General features: G+C 41.6%; 1 protein-coding gene across 2 annotated transcripts in view; it reads right to left on the bottom strand.

Moving 5' to 3' along the window:
- Nucleotides 1-14337, bottom strand: part of tmem131 (transmembrane protein 131) — a 42008-nt gene that overhangs the window by 4846 nt on the left and 22825 nt on the right. For both annotated transcript variants that reach the window (XM_086283505.1, XM_086283506.1), the window contains 25 exons: nt 12906-13022; nt 12689-12811; nt 12520-12600; nt 12078-12228; nt 11940-11996; nt 11775-11836; nt 11579-11687; nt 11091-11199; nt 10838-10991; nt 10322-10492; nt 9958-10068; nt 9471-9605; nt 7647-7751; nt 7484-7570; nt 7174-7326; nt 7008-7083; nt 5576-5690; nt 5345-5483; nt 5052-5161; nt 4895-4967; nt 4599-4750; nt 4371-4513; nt 3721-3907; nt 1762-1947; nt 868-1023 (listed from right to left, as the gene is read on the bottom strand). In XM_086283505.1, the coding sequence (XP_086139631.1) occupies nt 868-1023; nt 1762-1947; nt 3721-3907; nt 4371-4513; nt 4599-4750; nt 4895-4967; nt 5052-5161; nt 5345-5483; nt 5576-5690; nt 7008-7083; nt 7174-7326; nt 7484-7570; nt 7647-7751; nt 9471-9605; nt 9958-10068; nt 10322-10492; nt 10838-10991; nt 11091-11199; nt 11579-11687; nt 11775-11836; nt 11940-11996; nt 12078-12228; nt 12520-12600; nt 12689-12811; nt 12906-13022 (3062 nt within the window). The remainder of the gene's footprint in view (nt 1-867; nt 1024-1761; nt 1948-3720; nt 3908-4370; nt 4514-4598; nt 4751-4894; nt 4968-5051; nt 5162-5344; nt 5484-5575; nt 5691-7007; nt 7084-7173; nt 7327-7483; nt 7571-7646; nt 7752-9470; nt 9606-9957; nt 10069-10321; nt 10493-10837; nt 10992-11090; nt 11200-11578; nt 11688-11774; nt 11837-11939; nt 11997-12077; nt 12229-12519; nt 12601-12688; nt 12812-12905; nt 13023-14337) is intronic.

Below are 14337 nucleotides of genomic sequence, written 5' to 3'. Positions count from 1 at the left end.
CTGGACTGCAGGTCTAAATTTTGAATGAATGAAAAATGACATTACAGAGAAATGATGCTCATTGGAGTAACTACTCAGTGCACGTAGAGCTGTGGGATTAACATGAATTTATTAACCTGTGAATTCTATAAATTTCAATGATACCTATATGAGGAGAGCTCACATGGACGCATGAATGTGTAGAGCTAAGGATGTTAACAAATGGGAAATGCTGGGGTGCCCATCATGGTCGTGGTTCAAAAATGTATTTTAACTTCAGCTGCCAACTCTACAAGAAAGCAGCTCTTAGTCTATAACACACACACACACACACACACACACACACACACACAAAAAAAGCTTCACGCTCCCGGGGAAGAACAGCTGGAGGTGATGGACAGTCGGTTTCCAGGTTTGGTGAGATCTGAACTATGTGCGAACAGCATCCTAATAAATGACTTCAACATGCTGAAAAGGACTGAAAAGCTGGCTACGGACGCTTGGACGGGCTTAACGTGTCCAGGTGAGAGTCACGCAGGTAAGTGTGCACATGTTCTTTTTGTGGTTAGGAGGCTAGGAGCCAAAAAAAAATTTAGTTTGGTGTGAAAACGACACTAATAATAATAATAATAATATTACGTTCACCCTCACATTCAGATGTTTAGAGGTTGGACACTGATCCTGTTTTATCTTTAAAAATTGTTCTAAGTTCTGCACACAAACATTTGAAAGGATAATTTTTATTGTGCGTTTGCTGCACCACTTTTACGTCCTCTTTCATCTCAAAAATCAGTTCTCTTTACCAATATGTGCTCGCACCTTTGAACACACCCGCTTGTGCCACGTGATCGGGCTTTGCCCAGGTTGTCACTGAGCATTTACACTTACTTTGAATCAGTGTGAATTTGCACAATGTCCCTGAGATTGAAGGGTCTCCCAGTCTCCAAGGTGGAGTTGGATTCCACGGACACGCGCCTCTTGAAGGGCTCCCATATGCTCTGAGCCTCCAGGTAGGCCGTGGTGATCACTATCAGAAACATGGAACTGTAACACAAACAAACAGCACACATGAACCGTTTGTCAGATTGAGATCAAGCTTTCTGCTAACTTAGTTTAATCTGTATTCCAAAGCCGTTGCTATACAAGCATAACTGAGGCTTATAAACAATCCCATGCAAACATGTGACCTATCTGCAGAACTAGATTAAGTATCCTACCATTAAACCTGAGTGCAGGGTTACAGCGTGAGCGTGACAAGGCTGCTGCTATAACAACACTTTTTGTTTCAGGGTTTTAAACAAACATTGGGCTCATTAATAAAAGTGCAGCTCTGTCTCCAGGTAAGAGCACCTGTTAGCCTTGAACACCACCCTGTTCCCTTTGGGTGTGTGAAGGTGGAGCTGCATGAATAGCTGAGAGCAGAAATGCGTGCACACAGATCCTCTCTGCTGTTTCCTCATCCTCATCTGTCTTTAGTGAGCATACAGTCTTTGCTGTTACTTTTCTGGCAAGCAAATAAAGTTTTATTTAAATCTAATCCTGCTTTAAAATAAAAAGAGCAATCCCAGTGATAAAGAAAGAAGAGCATTGGTTATGAGCAGGAGAATTAATATTAATATTAAAAGTTACATTAAGGGTAACATAATCTTGATGGCCTAACTGCAGAAATTCAGGTTAAAACCCTGAAGTCAACTCTACAGCTACTCAGTTTTTTGTAATGAATTGATTGTCACATAGAACCGTGTTCTGCATGTTTTGCTTGCGTTGTGCGGCGACACCCACCTCATAACGATAGACACAATGATGTAGAGCTGGAGCTCCCAGGTGGGCCTGGGCAGGGTCTCTGCACATGTGGCTAACATGTGATAGGGCAACGAGGCATTGAGGACAAACACAAATTCTGAGCCGCCGCACGACACCAGCTTCAGCTCCCGGATCACTCGAGAGGAAGTGAAATCGGGTGTAAACCTGACAATAAAGGAGAGAGAGAACACTGAGCAGCCTGTCCTGCGATCCACGTGAAACCTGCTCATGGGAGGAAACACCTGGGAGGTATCTTTATGATTTATGAGCTAATGAGTTATTTATATACACAAAGATATGTACAGTATAAAGATGAAGGGTGTGTCTGGTTTCAATGTTTCTTTGCCTATAATAAGCATCTGAGAGGCTTTTTTCTGAACGTACACGCCTCAGAGGATCCAGCCAAATTTCTCTGTGTCCAAATCTTTAAAAGCATCCATTGTGTTTCACCTGACAGTCCTGATCAAAACAAATTATATTTACAGCCCAATATCACAGGTAAACTCTCACCGAGGCAGAAACAAACCAAGGACAGCAAGAAGGTTGCGTACATATAAAAACTACCAAAAATAAAGGCTTGTTATTCAAACTCATCAAATAGGTGGGCAAATCAGACAAATACACCAGTTAGACACGAGATGCATTCAGGTGTGTCAGCACCTGGGTGTTTCTGTGTCTGCACAATAACAACAGCGCCCTGGAAAAGTACAGGAATTCAAACGAAACAAAGCCATGAAAACACATTTATGGAATTCACTCAGCTTATTCTTTTCATATCACTCACTCACACACACACACACACACACACACACACACACACACACACACACACACACTCTTTTTGTGTCCAAGTGCATTGTTCCTATTTGGAATATTCGAGTCATGACTTGCAGGAGTTTATTCTGGAACCCTTTTCACTTTGAATACATTTTCACTTCATTCAAATATATTCTTTTATATTCTGATATCCGTCCGTTTGTACGTTTTCACGGGTGGTGCAACCATAAACAAAACTTATCATAAAGCAAAAAAGGAACAACAGTAAAAATGCTTCGTCATTCAGAGGACCCCCTGAGGTTGAATATGGAAAGATTAATTGCACAATAAAATGCACACCAACGACCCTATAGAAGAGATTTCAAAGTGCTTCTGAAGCAAACTTTTAATGAAGCCTTAATCTTTGAAATTTACAAAAAACAAAAAACCCAACAGGGTTGACCAATCTAGCTTCAACTGTAAACATTATCAAAAACAAAAAGGTTGAAAGCTGATCTATAAAGCAGCTTTAAAGAGAGGGCGACCACAAAGAGCTAGAAATGAGCAGAATAGATTAGCTTTAGCATAAAGTAAGCCTCAAATACGAGTGAAAAAGCTTTATAAACTGTCGTGCCCTAATAAGTTTGATAAGTCATTGTCATAGTGTCCTATATTCCCACTCTTCAGTCTCACTGCTATGTGGGTTTGAGCACTCTTTTCATACACCTGTCAGGGCAGAGTAAAGAAAGGCTACATTTCTGCCTCAGGGCTTCTGCAGCTGTAAATCCTTCTCCAATCACAGCATGGCTCTCCTGGCCACACCGCTGGGCCAGATTCTGACACCTCTTTGTTACATTTTATTTTACAAATTTAGGGAAGCAACATTTCAGTATCACTGACTGTGTTTTTGTAGCATTACTGGAAAAAGTTGAATTAATGCAGGTGTTTCCATTATTGATTCCCCTGCCTGACAAAAGCACTTTTAACTACTCCCCCGTGAAGCTAACTTTCTTCAGACTGGCTAACACCAACAAAGAGAACATTTAAACAGCACTTAAATGAGCTTCTGCGCCTCAGATGGCCATATTAGGGATGGCTCGTGTGGCGAAGGGGGGAATGCACGCACACACGCACAGGAAAACCACTGATGATGGAGGTGTGTGTGTAGCAGTGAGTCCTTACAGTATGACGAGGTCTTTCGAAGCATTTGGCTTGAGTGCAAATTCTTGACAGTTGAGAACTTTGAATCCGAATCCTTCGCAGGCTTGTCCATTGATTTCTGCCGATTTGATGGTGATCGGGAGCAAACCCGTGTTCTCCACTCTGAACGTCCTTTTCAGAGTGAAGTTTGGCTCTTTCACTTTTGTTTCTGAAACAAAAAACAGGGACAATCAAGATTCAACTTAATGTTTCAAAAGAGGAAAAATTAGATAGAACATACTGAAACACACACACACACAGTAAATGTACTGGAATAAATCCTGTTAACAGCAGGGCTCACTGCGTGTTTGGATATTTTCATTTAGGAAGTTTAATTAATACATAATGTTGTCTTTTTCTCTGTGATATTTTACATGTCTAATCTGTTTTATTTCATTGCATTTATTGAGCTTTACTTTGCACATCTATGAGTTCTCGTGGATGGGGCTGCCTTTGAAATTGAACACTGGCAGATTTACTGATCTTTAGAAAAATAGACCAGCAGGCCAATTACTAACATAATGAGTACATATTCCTGCCAACAGACAGTTGAACTTAAGATGAACCTCTACAACATGACTGGCTCACATTGATTGGGTGACACCGCTCTCTTGCATCGTTTATAAACTCACTCTCTGTGCAGTCTTTCAACAGAGCTTCAGTCATTTTAAACCTCAGCGAGCTGCCTTGTCCTGGAAGCTTCCCTCCGACCTTCAGGCTCTCTGTCGTGCCTCGTCCGTGAAGTATGATCGTGTCGATCACCGTCAGGTTGTTTCTAAACAGATGCCCCAGTAAAGTGATTCATTTCAATGGAGGAGTGCATTTTTGTTTTAGTTTCTAACATTAAAATGTGGTATTACCTGACTATGAGGAGGGAGGAGACGCTGTGGTTTCCAATGGGAGTAAATCTTATGTTGAAAGACTTGACTTCTCCAGGCAGCAGGAGGAGGTTGTACACAAAGGGCCTGGTTGAGCCTTCTACAAAGCCTGTACTGCTCCTCATTAGCGATGTCTGTCACACAAACGGAGAGACTGTTAGAGACAAACAGCTTCCACATGCTGTCAGATCCACGGACAAGAGGACAGTGATTAGCAACACAATAAGCAGCCGATTCTCCGATTTCCTGAAAAGCCACCAAATCAACAATGGACTTACTTGATTTCTGTGAACCTGGAACTCAAAGGTGTTTGTGTTTATATTGATGTTGGATAAGTTTCCTAAAGGAAACCTGAAAAAGAAAAGTAGTAAAGAAGACTGTCAGCGTAAGCTGAGGGAAAAAAGAATAAGCGGGAGTTTAGTTGTGACTTCTTACCTGTCGGCCAGTTTTCCAGAAAACACAGAGGGGTTTGGTAAAAGCGCCAAGGGGAGTACTTGGACATAAACAGGGACATCTGCTGGGTTCTGCAAAATCACCTCCTCGTCCTGCGGACAAACGATGTCATGCCTGAGTTTGAAACATGTTTAAAACACGCAAAACCTGTGTGCCGTGTCCTAAACACCGACTTCTGTCGGTGCTGTGCTTTTTTGGAAATCGAATTTCCCAGAGGAACCCACCCGAGGGATTAATAAAGTTCTATCTAATCTATCTAATGGGCGAGTACTCACAGAGGAGCTGTTGGTGTTGGTCAGGGGGAACGTGATTCTCTGTGAAGAGTTGACCAGCGAAGGCCACGTCAGGTGTGCGGTTATTTTAGCCTGAACGTTTTTCTGGAGATCTGTGTTAACTTCAAAGACAGCTTCGATCCTTTGGTGAGAAAAGAAGTTACATTTTTACTTTATTTTATCCTGGAAAGAACTTTTATTTCATAGTGCGCTTTGAATGCACAACGTGCTTACTTGTGCACAGAGCGCTCCTTGAGCTCTTTCCATCGTCTGAGGAGCTTCTGGTGAAGATCGACATCGGCGTCCCAGATATCCTCCTGTAACGCCAGCCCATGAGGTTTAGCCTCAGCTGTGGAAGGAAAAAAATAAATAATAAATTAACCACTGAATTCTCAACCATGGGCTCAGACTAGATTTATATTTTAGGGATGGGACTCGACCATAAACCCACATCTCTCGAGGATTAGGGATGCCACGTACTGATGATACTGTGAGATTTAAAAATGACACATCGGTATTATCTGTCTGCTATGCATGTATAATAATATCAGAAATAACACTTCAGTTGTTCTTTTTATATATTTCTGAGCCGACTTCACTGCTGTTGTTTACAGACACCTCACTTCTCCTTTCCTTGCTCTCGGTCTCAGTGTGTGCACCTCCTCACATACAGAGTGGAGAGATCCAATAATATTAATGAAGCTGCGATGAAAGAGTCCAAATAAACTAAATAACGAGAGATTGAAGCTGCTGCGGCGGAAAAATCATCGTCTGACCAAAACTTGCAGTCGTTAAAAAAAAAAAAAAAAGAAAAAAAAAAAAGACTGCAAACAAAGAATAGCTTCGTCATGCTGTGTTAGCACTCCTGCAGCTAACTTTTATTAAACACAGAACAATGAAATCAACTGAATTGACAGTATCAGACTCAATATTCAATCAAGAGTAAATCCAAATTTACTCTGAATCCTCCAGTTCTCACTTAGCGACATTAGGGAAGGAAAAAAAAAAGTCACTTCAAAATGAGCAGATGTTGCTCCAGATGGAATTCACCCAAAAGGGCTGCAACAAGTTTGTAAAACTGTATTAAACAACAGTTCTATGGCTACTGGTACTGCTCCATCTCTCTTTAAGCAGATAGTTGTTCAAGCCCTGCTGAATACCTGGACCCCATCTTACCCAAAAAACTACCAGCCTGTCTTCCAGACTTCCATTTCTTTTAAAAGTCTGGGAAAAAGTCTTTCTTCATTAACAGAATCCACTGATAAAAGTTTGCAATGATCTGCTCGGGCTCTGGGGACTGTGCCATCCTCATCCTCCTTGGCTTCACTGCTGCATTTAACAGCACTGACCACAACGCGTGCACATCAGTGCTGGCATCTGCACTACGCTGGTTCATCTTATACCTGAATAATAGATCCTTCTCTATGTTTACTGTAAACTATTCTTCTTCACCAGCAGCACTGTGCTGGTGTAGGGTTCTATCTTAGGTCCCATCCTGTTCTCTCTATACATACTTCCTCTGGATCAAATCATCAGTAAACATCAAAATTTGAGACACTAAAAGGATCCCACCTCCTCACAGAGGCATAAGTCCGGTCTAAAGGGTTTGTTGTTAAAAACACCGACGTGCACACAAACACAGAGTTTAATAACAACTAAAACTTACATTTAAGCACAAATGGCAGGCCCACATAACAGTGATCACCACACTGCAAGCCGGCGTCAAAATAAATGTTTGCCACCTGTAAAACAAGTAATAAAAATACGTTTGTGTCTCAAAAGAAAGCGTGACCCACTTTTTGTGTTGTTGAGGACTGGGAGGATTTTTGTACCTTAGACTTCCGTCTGGGCTCCAGCTCGTCTTTGCTGTTGCGGAGACGTTTGTAATAAAATCGGATGTCTTCTGTCAGGGAGCGGATCTGCTGCAGTCTCACTTTCTGTGTGAAGGAGCTCTGTATGCTAAAGCTTTGGTGAACTACCTTCCCCTAAAGAAGAAGACATGTAACTCAATCCAACACCTCAGGCATTAAACAGGAAGCTGGCTTCTTCTTCTTTTCTTTTTTTTTTTTTTTTAACTTAAACACTCATCTTCTGCATGCTGCCAGCACATGATGGCTGTGAAATCAATTTTGTGTTACTTACTGGAAATGAAGGTGGCAAAATGATGTGTTTGGGAGAGCTGTTTAATGTGCCCACTGCGACGACAGCTTTCACCGGGATGGTTAATATCTGAGGCCAAAAACAACACCAGGTTATGCTTTTATGTTGAAGAAACTGCCTGAAAACTACACACCAGCCAGCCTACCTCATAATCTGTGGTGAGGTGTACAGCCCCGTCGTACGTGCCCTCCAGAGCTTTGGCCACTAGTGTCACTCTGAATGCTGCGTAATATCCAGATGCTAATATAACCTGTGAAAACAAAAAGGTTTTCTGTCTCTCAACACTTTGTGAACAAGCTACAGTTTCTCTAAAGTCCGTCCCGTCTTGTTTTGTTTTCTTTGCACACATCATCAAATTGCTTGGAATAACAATGTTTTATCTCCGATCTTGACACTGTGGTTGAAGAGCTTCCACATCCGAGACAGCAAAACACACAGGCAGTAAATTTCTTTCACAGGTTTCATAGCCTTCCCTTTAAAAAGGAAATGAATACTGAAATGGTTCTCTAAAAGCCAAAAACAATCAAGAACATAGTTTCAATTTGGATTTAAGATGATTAAAATGTTTAAAACCAAACAACCAAATGACAGAAAAGATTATCTGAGTAAGAAGACCTCTTAGATTCAAAATGAGATGCTGCTTAGAAGGAAAAAGCTTGAAATCAAAGAACAAACAAAACTTAATTATTTGATTTTTTGTGACATGCATACTACTTGAACAATATGATGCATGTCACAGTTTATTATTTTATTTTCATACTTTCCAAACTCTTTTCCCCCTTGAGAGGTTTTTTTTAATCATTTTGTTTCATTTTCTGATTTGTTTAGCTGTACGACACTGCGGTTCACGGAGCTTTTAGATAAATTGACTTGAGGGAATCTCTGAGTGCTTCAAACGGTAGCTAGAATGGCTTTCAGGGCCTACTTTACAAGCTCAGCTGGTCTGACAGCCTTAGTAATATGAGAAGATGCTTCTTCATTAATCAGCAGTGGTTCTGCCAACTTCTGCTCAGCGTCTCTCATTTCTACTTTTAAACAACTTCCTGTTTTGTTGTGATCTCTGAAGTACTCACAGTAGTGTGAATTACTAAAAACAACATTAACTCAGCCAGGCAGCAGCCTGATCTGTGTTACAAACCTCATTCCAGATAAAATCGGTACAAAGAGAGAAACCTCTCAACTTAAAGTGCAACTGCAGCAGTTTAATGCCTGTGACACAGGAACAGAAACAAGCGGCAGTGCGCTGTGCGTTTGATCTGTTTCCTGATAACTCTCTGGAGAAAACCTGAAATAGTGCATTTTGGGTAAACTTTCAAGTTTCACATCACCCTGTGGACGAGGTGGGACCTCAAATTACTTGCTAAAAATACAAAAATCTTTTGTACTTGAGGTTTTATAATGCAAAGAGGTAAAATTCTGCATTTTGCATTCATTAAATATACTAAGGTTAATGTATGAATGTGAGTCAGCCGTTTGTGAGGATGGGGGGGCACTGACTGGAGGACACCAGGCCCAGCTAAGCTGCATCTTCTTTAAGCCTTCATAGTGCATTTATGGTCAGCATTGAAAAACAGAACCGGGAGCTTCCGATTAATGAAATACTTTTGCTTATGTTAATTATTAGAGCCAAAAAAGTCCAAATTGTAAACTGCGCAAAACAGTTATTTGTTATTTTTTAACCTTTTCATGTGAGATTCATGCTTTTTCTCAAAAAAAAACATGAACATAGATATTTATAAGCTGTCACAATTTTTAAGTTTAAATTTTCACAATTAAATACAGAAGTGGTGACCTTGTTCATGTGTCTGACGAGAAACTCCCGTCCTCACAAACTACAGCCACAAAAGTTGAAGTGAAACTCATGTCGTAGGATTTCACTGGACTGATTGCATCAGACTGAAGCTTGCTCTGCTCACTCTAGCTTCCTGTGGGGATTAGCGTGATGGCGTTCGGGCTGTGGAGGTCTCACCGTTTTATGATGGGAGGCTGAGGTGTTCTGCAGCTCTTCCAGGTGACCCTGGGCCACCGTTGTGTTCCCTTTTTCGGTCTTCAGCAGCTCCATGGAGAGACTGTCTCCTGTGACCAACCAGGACTTAATCTCCAGCTGGAGGACAGAAAAGAACAAAGTGGCGCTTTTTCACTTTTGCCAAGCAGCATTAAACTTTACATGGTTTACACTGTGGAAACAACCTAACAGCCTAACCCTAACCAGCATCCGTTCATCTACAGTGGAGTTTTTAACCAACAAACCGCAACCAGGTTTATCTGAAGATAAGGACACGACAGCTAACTCAGTTTTACTCAGCACTTTGCAATCTTATGAAATTGAGCACGTCCATGGGGGAAAAGCTTTAGAAGCCTAACGACACATAAAGGCCTGAAACTTTCATCCCGAGATGCCGAGCTATGACAATTTACAATCGATCACTCCAATATCAACTTGTACGGCTTCTCACCTCTATGGGGTTACTGTTGACCACTACAAATATGATGCTGCTGGTGTCTGTTGCACTGCGGACACCAAAGTCCAGCAGGTTCTCCTTCAGACTGGGAGGCAGAACCAGAGGCTGTAAAAACAGGCAGTAAAAACAGCATGTTACACACTCTAAAGTAGATTTAAGTACCAGATTCAACAGCGATGTATTATGAAGCTATAATGCAGTCTGGTATTAGTGAACCAAACCACTGAGAGGCAAGAGCATCTATAACTAGTACAGGAGCTTTCAGTGGATATTATTTTATTGTTTAAGAGTAAACAATTGTATTTACAATGATAGACCGAGTTCGCCCGTCTGCACCCACTTCATGTTCACTGCGTACCTCCAAGAAGCCGGTGTAAGCCCGAACAGGCAGGTGAAACTTTGATGCGTTTGTGATGAGCAGGATGTTGCTGTCTATGTGGATTGATGGTCGAACCGGTCGGAAGAGGAGGGAGAAGATGTAACGCGACTCGTGTGGGGGGATGAGGATGGGCGTGCTGAAGTTCTGCACCTAAAACAGAAAGAAAAACATAAATAAATGAAAGCGATGTCAGCGCGATGCTGGAAGATCAGACTTCACAGTCGGGTTGACCTTGGATGGGTCGTTCCAGAGAAATCAGTGAGTATCTCCAACCCGAGACCCGACAAGCAGGTGATTGTTTTACTACAATAAACAATGATAAATTCCATGAGAGCATATGCACAATGCACTTAGAGGCTGTAACGTGGAAAATATTCATATTACGAGGGTAACATTTTACATGTCTATTCTAATTATTTTACCCAAAAAGATTCAGTTGAACTTTTCTCAGCTTTGACTGTTTTACGTTTCTTTGTTTAATGCATTTCTGCTCACATTAAACATTGTTTTGGCCTCTTCGGGGAGGGACACGTTGTGTATCCGGATTGCGAAGCTGAAGGCATTCGTGAGGAAGATGGGTCTGTCCACCGGGTCCACGGGGCTGTCCCTGATGTGGAACAATGTGGCTGTGTGGTCAAAGCCCAGGTAGCTGCCACAAGAGGAAGCACACACACAGCAGTGAAGCTTCAAATTAACTCTTACAGCAACATTTTCATTTGTCTCCTTGTTCATCCTCAGAAAAACTTACCCGTCTAAAACCTCTGCTTGGTATGGGATTTCAAGCTTGGAATAACTCTTCTCTTTTGCTTTAACTGTTATTTTTCCAGATAACTGATATGGTCTTCTGGCTTTTGAGGCTACAGGGGGAAAAAAAAAAGATTCAGAGAGCAGATAAGACACTGCAAAACACATCAAAGGGCCTGCAGGAGGAAGCTGCGCAATAGAAAGGAAGGAAATGGAAGGAACTTCTAAAAACTAAGTCAAAGGAGAACAACTGAAGCTTTTGATTATTTATACAGATGTGTATCTTGAAGGTGACGTTATGTTACTTAACATAACTTTATAAAGAAAGCTGCCAAAGAAGCATCATGTTCATGAGTTTCCTCAGGAGGAAAAAACAGCTGATTCAGCTGAACTCTTATGAATGACCACGTCACAGGTCAGTGTTAGAGACGGTGACAAGTTCAGCTTCCTGTGACCTGTCAAGTAAGAGAACTGAAGTAAAACTCAACTTACCATCAAAACTAATACTTGCGACTTTGGTATATCTGTTCTCTCCAGCTTTGAGTGTAACTGCTTTGAAGTCTATTGTGACGGCTTCATTTGACGGTGTTGTACGTACACTCTGAAAAGCAGCATGAATACAGTCATGGATTCTTACAGCCTTGAGATACTTGTTGTGTTCATGCTTTATTTTGCTTTGGATACGCACCGTAATGGGAACATCTTTTGTCCCTGAATTTAAAAGGTGTAGATTCAGCAGCTTTGGACGATCTGCAACACGAGGAAGTAGGAGGCAGAGATCAGAGGGAGGAGTCGGGAGGTTGGTTTGAAAAAGAAAATACTGATAGATGTCGTTTCTTTAAGGAAAGCAAACCTTGTGATCTGAGTGTGCCAAAGTCGAGCATCTCTGTGGAGGAGTATATACCAGGGGCTGCAAACAATGAGTGAAACACGAGTGTTAGAAGGGAATAATGATTAAAAAGAACTGTCGCACAAAGGTTTAGCAGCACACCTGATGTGACCTCCACCTCTACGGGGAGGATGATGAACTGGTCCTCATTGGGAGCATTGGTTTTGATTCTGATGAAAGCCGTGTGGTTGTCCACATCTCTGGACGAGAAGCTGGCTCTCATCACCCCTTTTGTCTCAAATGGGGGAATCTCCTGGAGGAGGGGAGGGTTGGTCAGCGTCAGTGGGACCGCCTACTGTCCTTTAAAAACCTCACTTTGCTCTTATTCCCATTTTACTCTAATCTGTATGATTCATGGGTCAAAATAATCCTTTAGCTACTCTCGCTTTAAGACAACTTTTGCCTGATTGGCTTTAACAGCGTGTGGGTGGGGTTTCCCACATCACTAACAGCATACAATGACCTCATTGTTGGAAACACCGGCCATGTTTAATGTGAACAAGCACAACAGGTCCATAGCTTTAAAATCAAAAGGAGGACTCACCCATAATTTTATAGTGCCTCCTTGTTGGCCTGTGGGAAGCTCCAGATGCAAATCCCCACCACTGGAGTACATCTCAACCACCTGAAGCAAAGACAAGAAGCAGACCAAATCAATCATCAAAGAAAATGTGCAAATAAAATAAACAAAGGGTACAATGTGTCCGTATTACCTGCAGTGGTTCACTGTACGGGTTGTGGATGTTTATAAGAGGTGAGAAGCTGCTGTTTACTGGGACTCGGGCCCCAATGAAGGGTCGCAGTCTGTAGGGGTTTGGTATACCAACCCCGAAAACCTTCAGTTTCAAAGACAGATACGCAACATTAATCACATGTTTCACACAAAAAAAATGAGAGAGAGAAAAAAAAGGTGTGCCACTTCATTTGTACCTGGTATGTAAACACTCCATGATGTGATGTATTAATAAATAAAGTATTTTCTACATTCCCAACTACTCGAGCAAGAAATACCACATCAAATGATGTGTTCCCTCCTGGTGGTATTATCTGTTGGAAAAAAAAGAGACATTATAAAAGACATTAATAAAGAGACGCCAAAGAATACAAATCTGTAAAAGAATTAACCCCCCCCCCTTGTTACATTTGGCTAATTGATGATGATTCTGTACGCTCAGTTTTTATGCTCTAGCACAGGGGTGTCGAATTCCAGGCCTCGAGGGCCGATGTCCCTGCAGGTTTTAGATCTCACCCTGGGTCAGCATGCCTGACTCAAATGATTAGTTCATTACCAGGCCTCTGGAGAACTTCAAGACATGTTGAGGAGGTCATTTAGCCATTTAAATCAGCTGTGTTGGATCAAGGAGACATCTAAAACCTGCAGGACATCAGCCCTCGAGGCCTGCAGTTCGACACCTGTGCCCTAAGCCTGCAGAGGTATGTAGGTGTAGGTGAATAAAGCCTGATAACTGGTTAGTGGACCATCCTTAAAGAAAAATCCCCCCCCCAACCACACACAGGTCAGGACAGAAGAGAAAATACTTCATATGAATATGGCCATGGATCTGTGTCTACTATTTTCTAAATTATCAGATGCAGGCATTTATTTCACTTATAAAAAAGAATATTTTTAAAGACTGAAAGTCGACTGAACACCAGCTTATTACAGATCTGTCACATCTACCAGAGTTCGTGGATTTGAACATATTTCAGCACTTTGTGTGTCATGTTTGTATTCATCTGTTCATCATGTGGCCCTTCACTTCAGTAGCTAAGCCACTCTGACCCTGAAGGATAACGTCACCAACTCCAGCTCTAAAAAGAGAACCCAAACAGATCCCATAAGGTTATTCACATGCACTGACCAACAAACTTCTAACCTCACAGATATCAACGCCCACTTCCACACCACCTGATCGTAAAAAGGTCCAGTGCTATGAAAACATCACAGCTCCATGGTAACTTTAGCATTTTGGTGGGGACGGTTTTTCAGTGGGCGATTGCTCAGGGGGATTTCTGAGGTGGATTCCATCCTGCTGCATTTATAACAACATGAGTAATCCACAGCATGAGCTGCCTTTAAAAAAAGAGGAATAAATTATCTATGTTTGTATACTAAAACCATTCTCAAATATACTCGTATAGACTTCAGCCAAAGCAGAATCTCCTGCTGTTGGAGGTTAAATGTTAATAAAGGGGTGTTAGATGATACGTAATAGGTTAAATAATAAAAGCCCGATCAGAGATTAATCCAAAACGTGCACTTTAAAATGTGCATTATTCGTTTATTATGTGATCAAGTTTTTAACTCTGAACCTTCATCAAACAGGAATTAAGCAGACTTAACAATTTAAAGCTTTTTGTG

This window comes from Aulonocara sp. 'chitande type north' Nkhata Bay, linkage group LG23 (genome assembly GCF_057382095.1).
Source record: "Aulonocara sp. 'chitande type north' Nkhata Bay isolate Kocher_YH1m ecotype deep benthic linkage group LG23, A_spYH_male_GT1.1, whole genome shotgun sequence".
Taxonomy (NCBI): Eukaryota; Metazoa; Chordata; class Actinopteri; order Cichliformes; family Cichlidae; genus Aulonocara; species Aulonocara sp. 'chitande type north' Nkhata Bay.
Note: the sequence above shows the minus strand (reverse complement) of the source record. Positions and strands in the feature narration are given on the sequence as shown.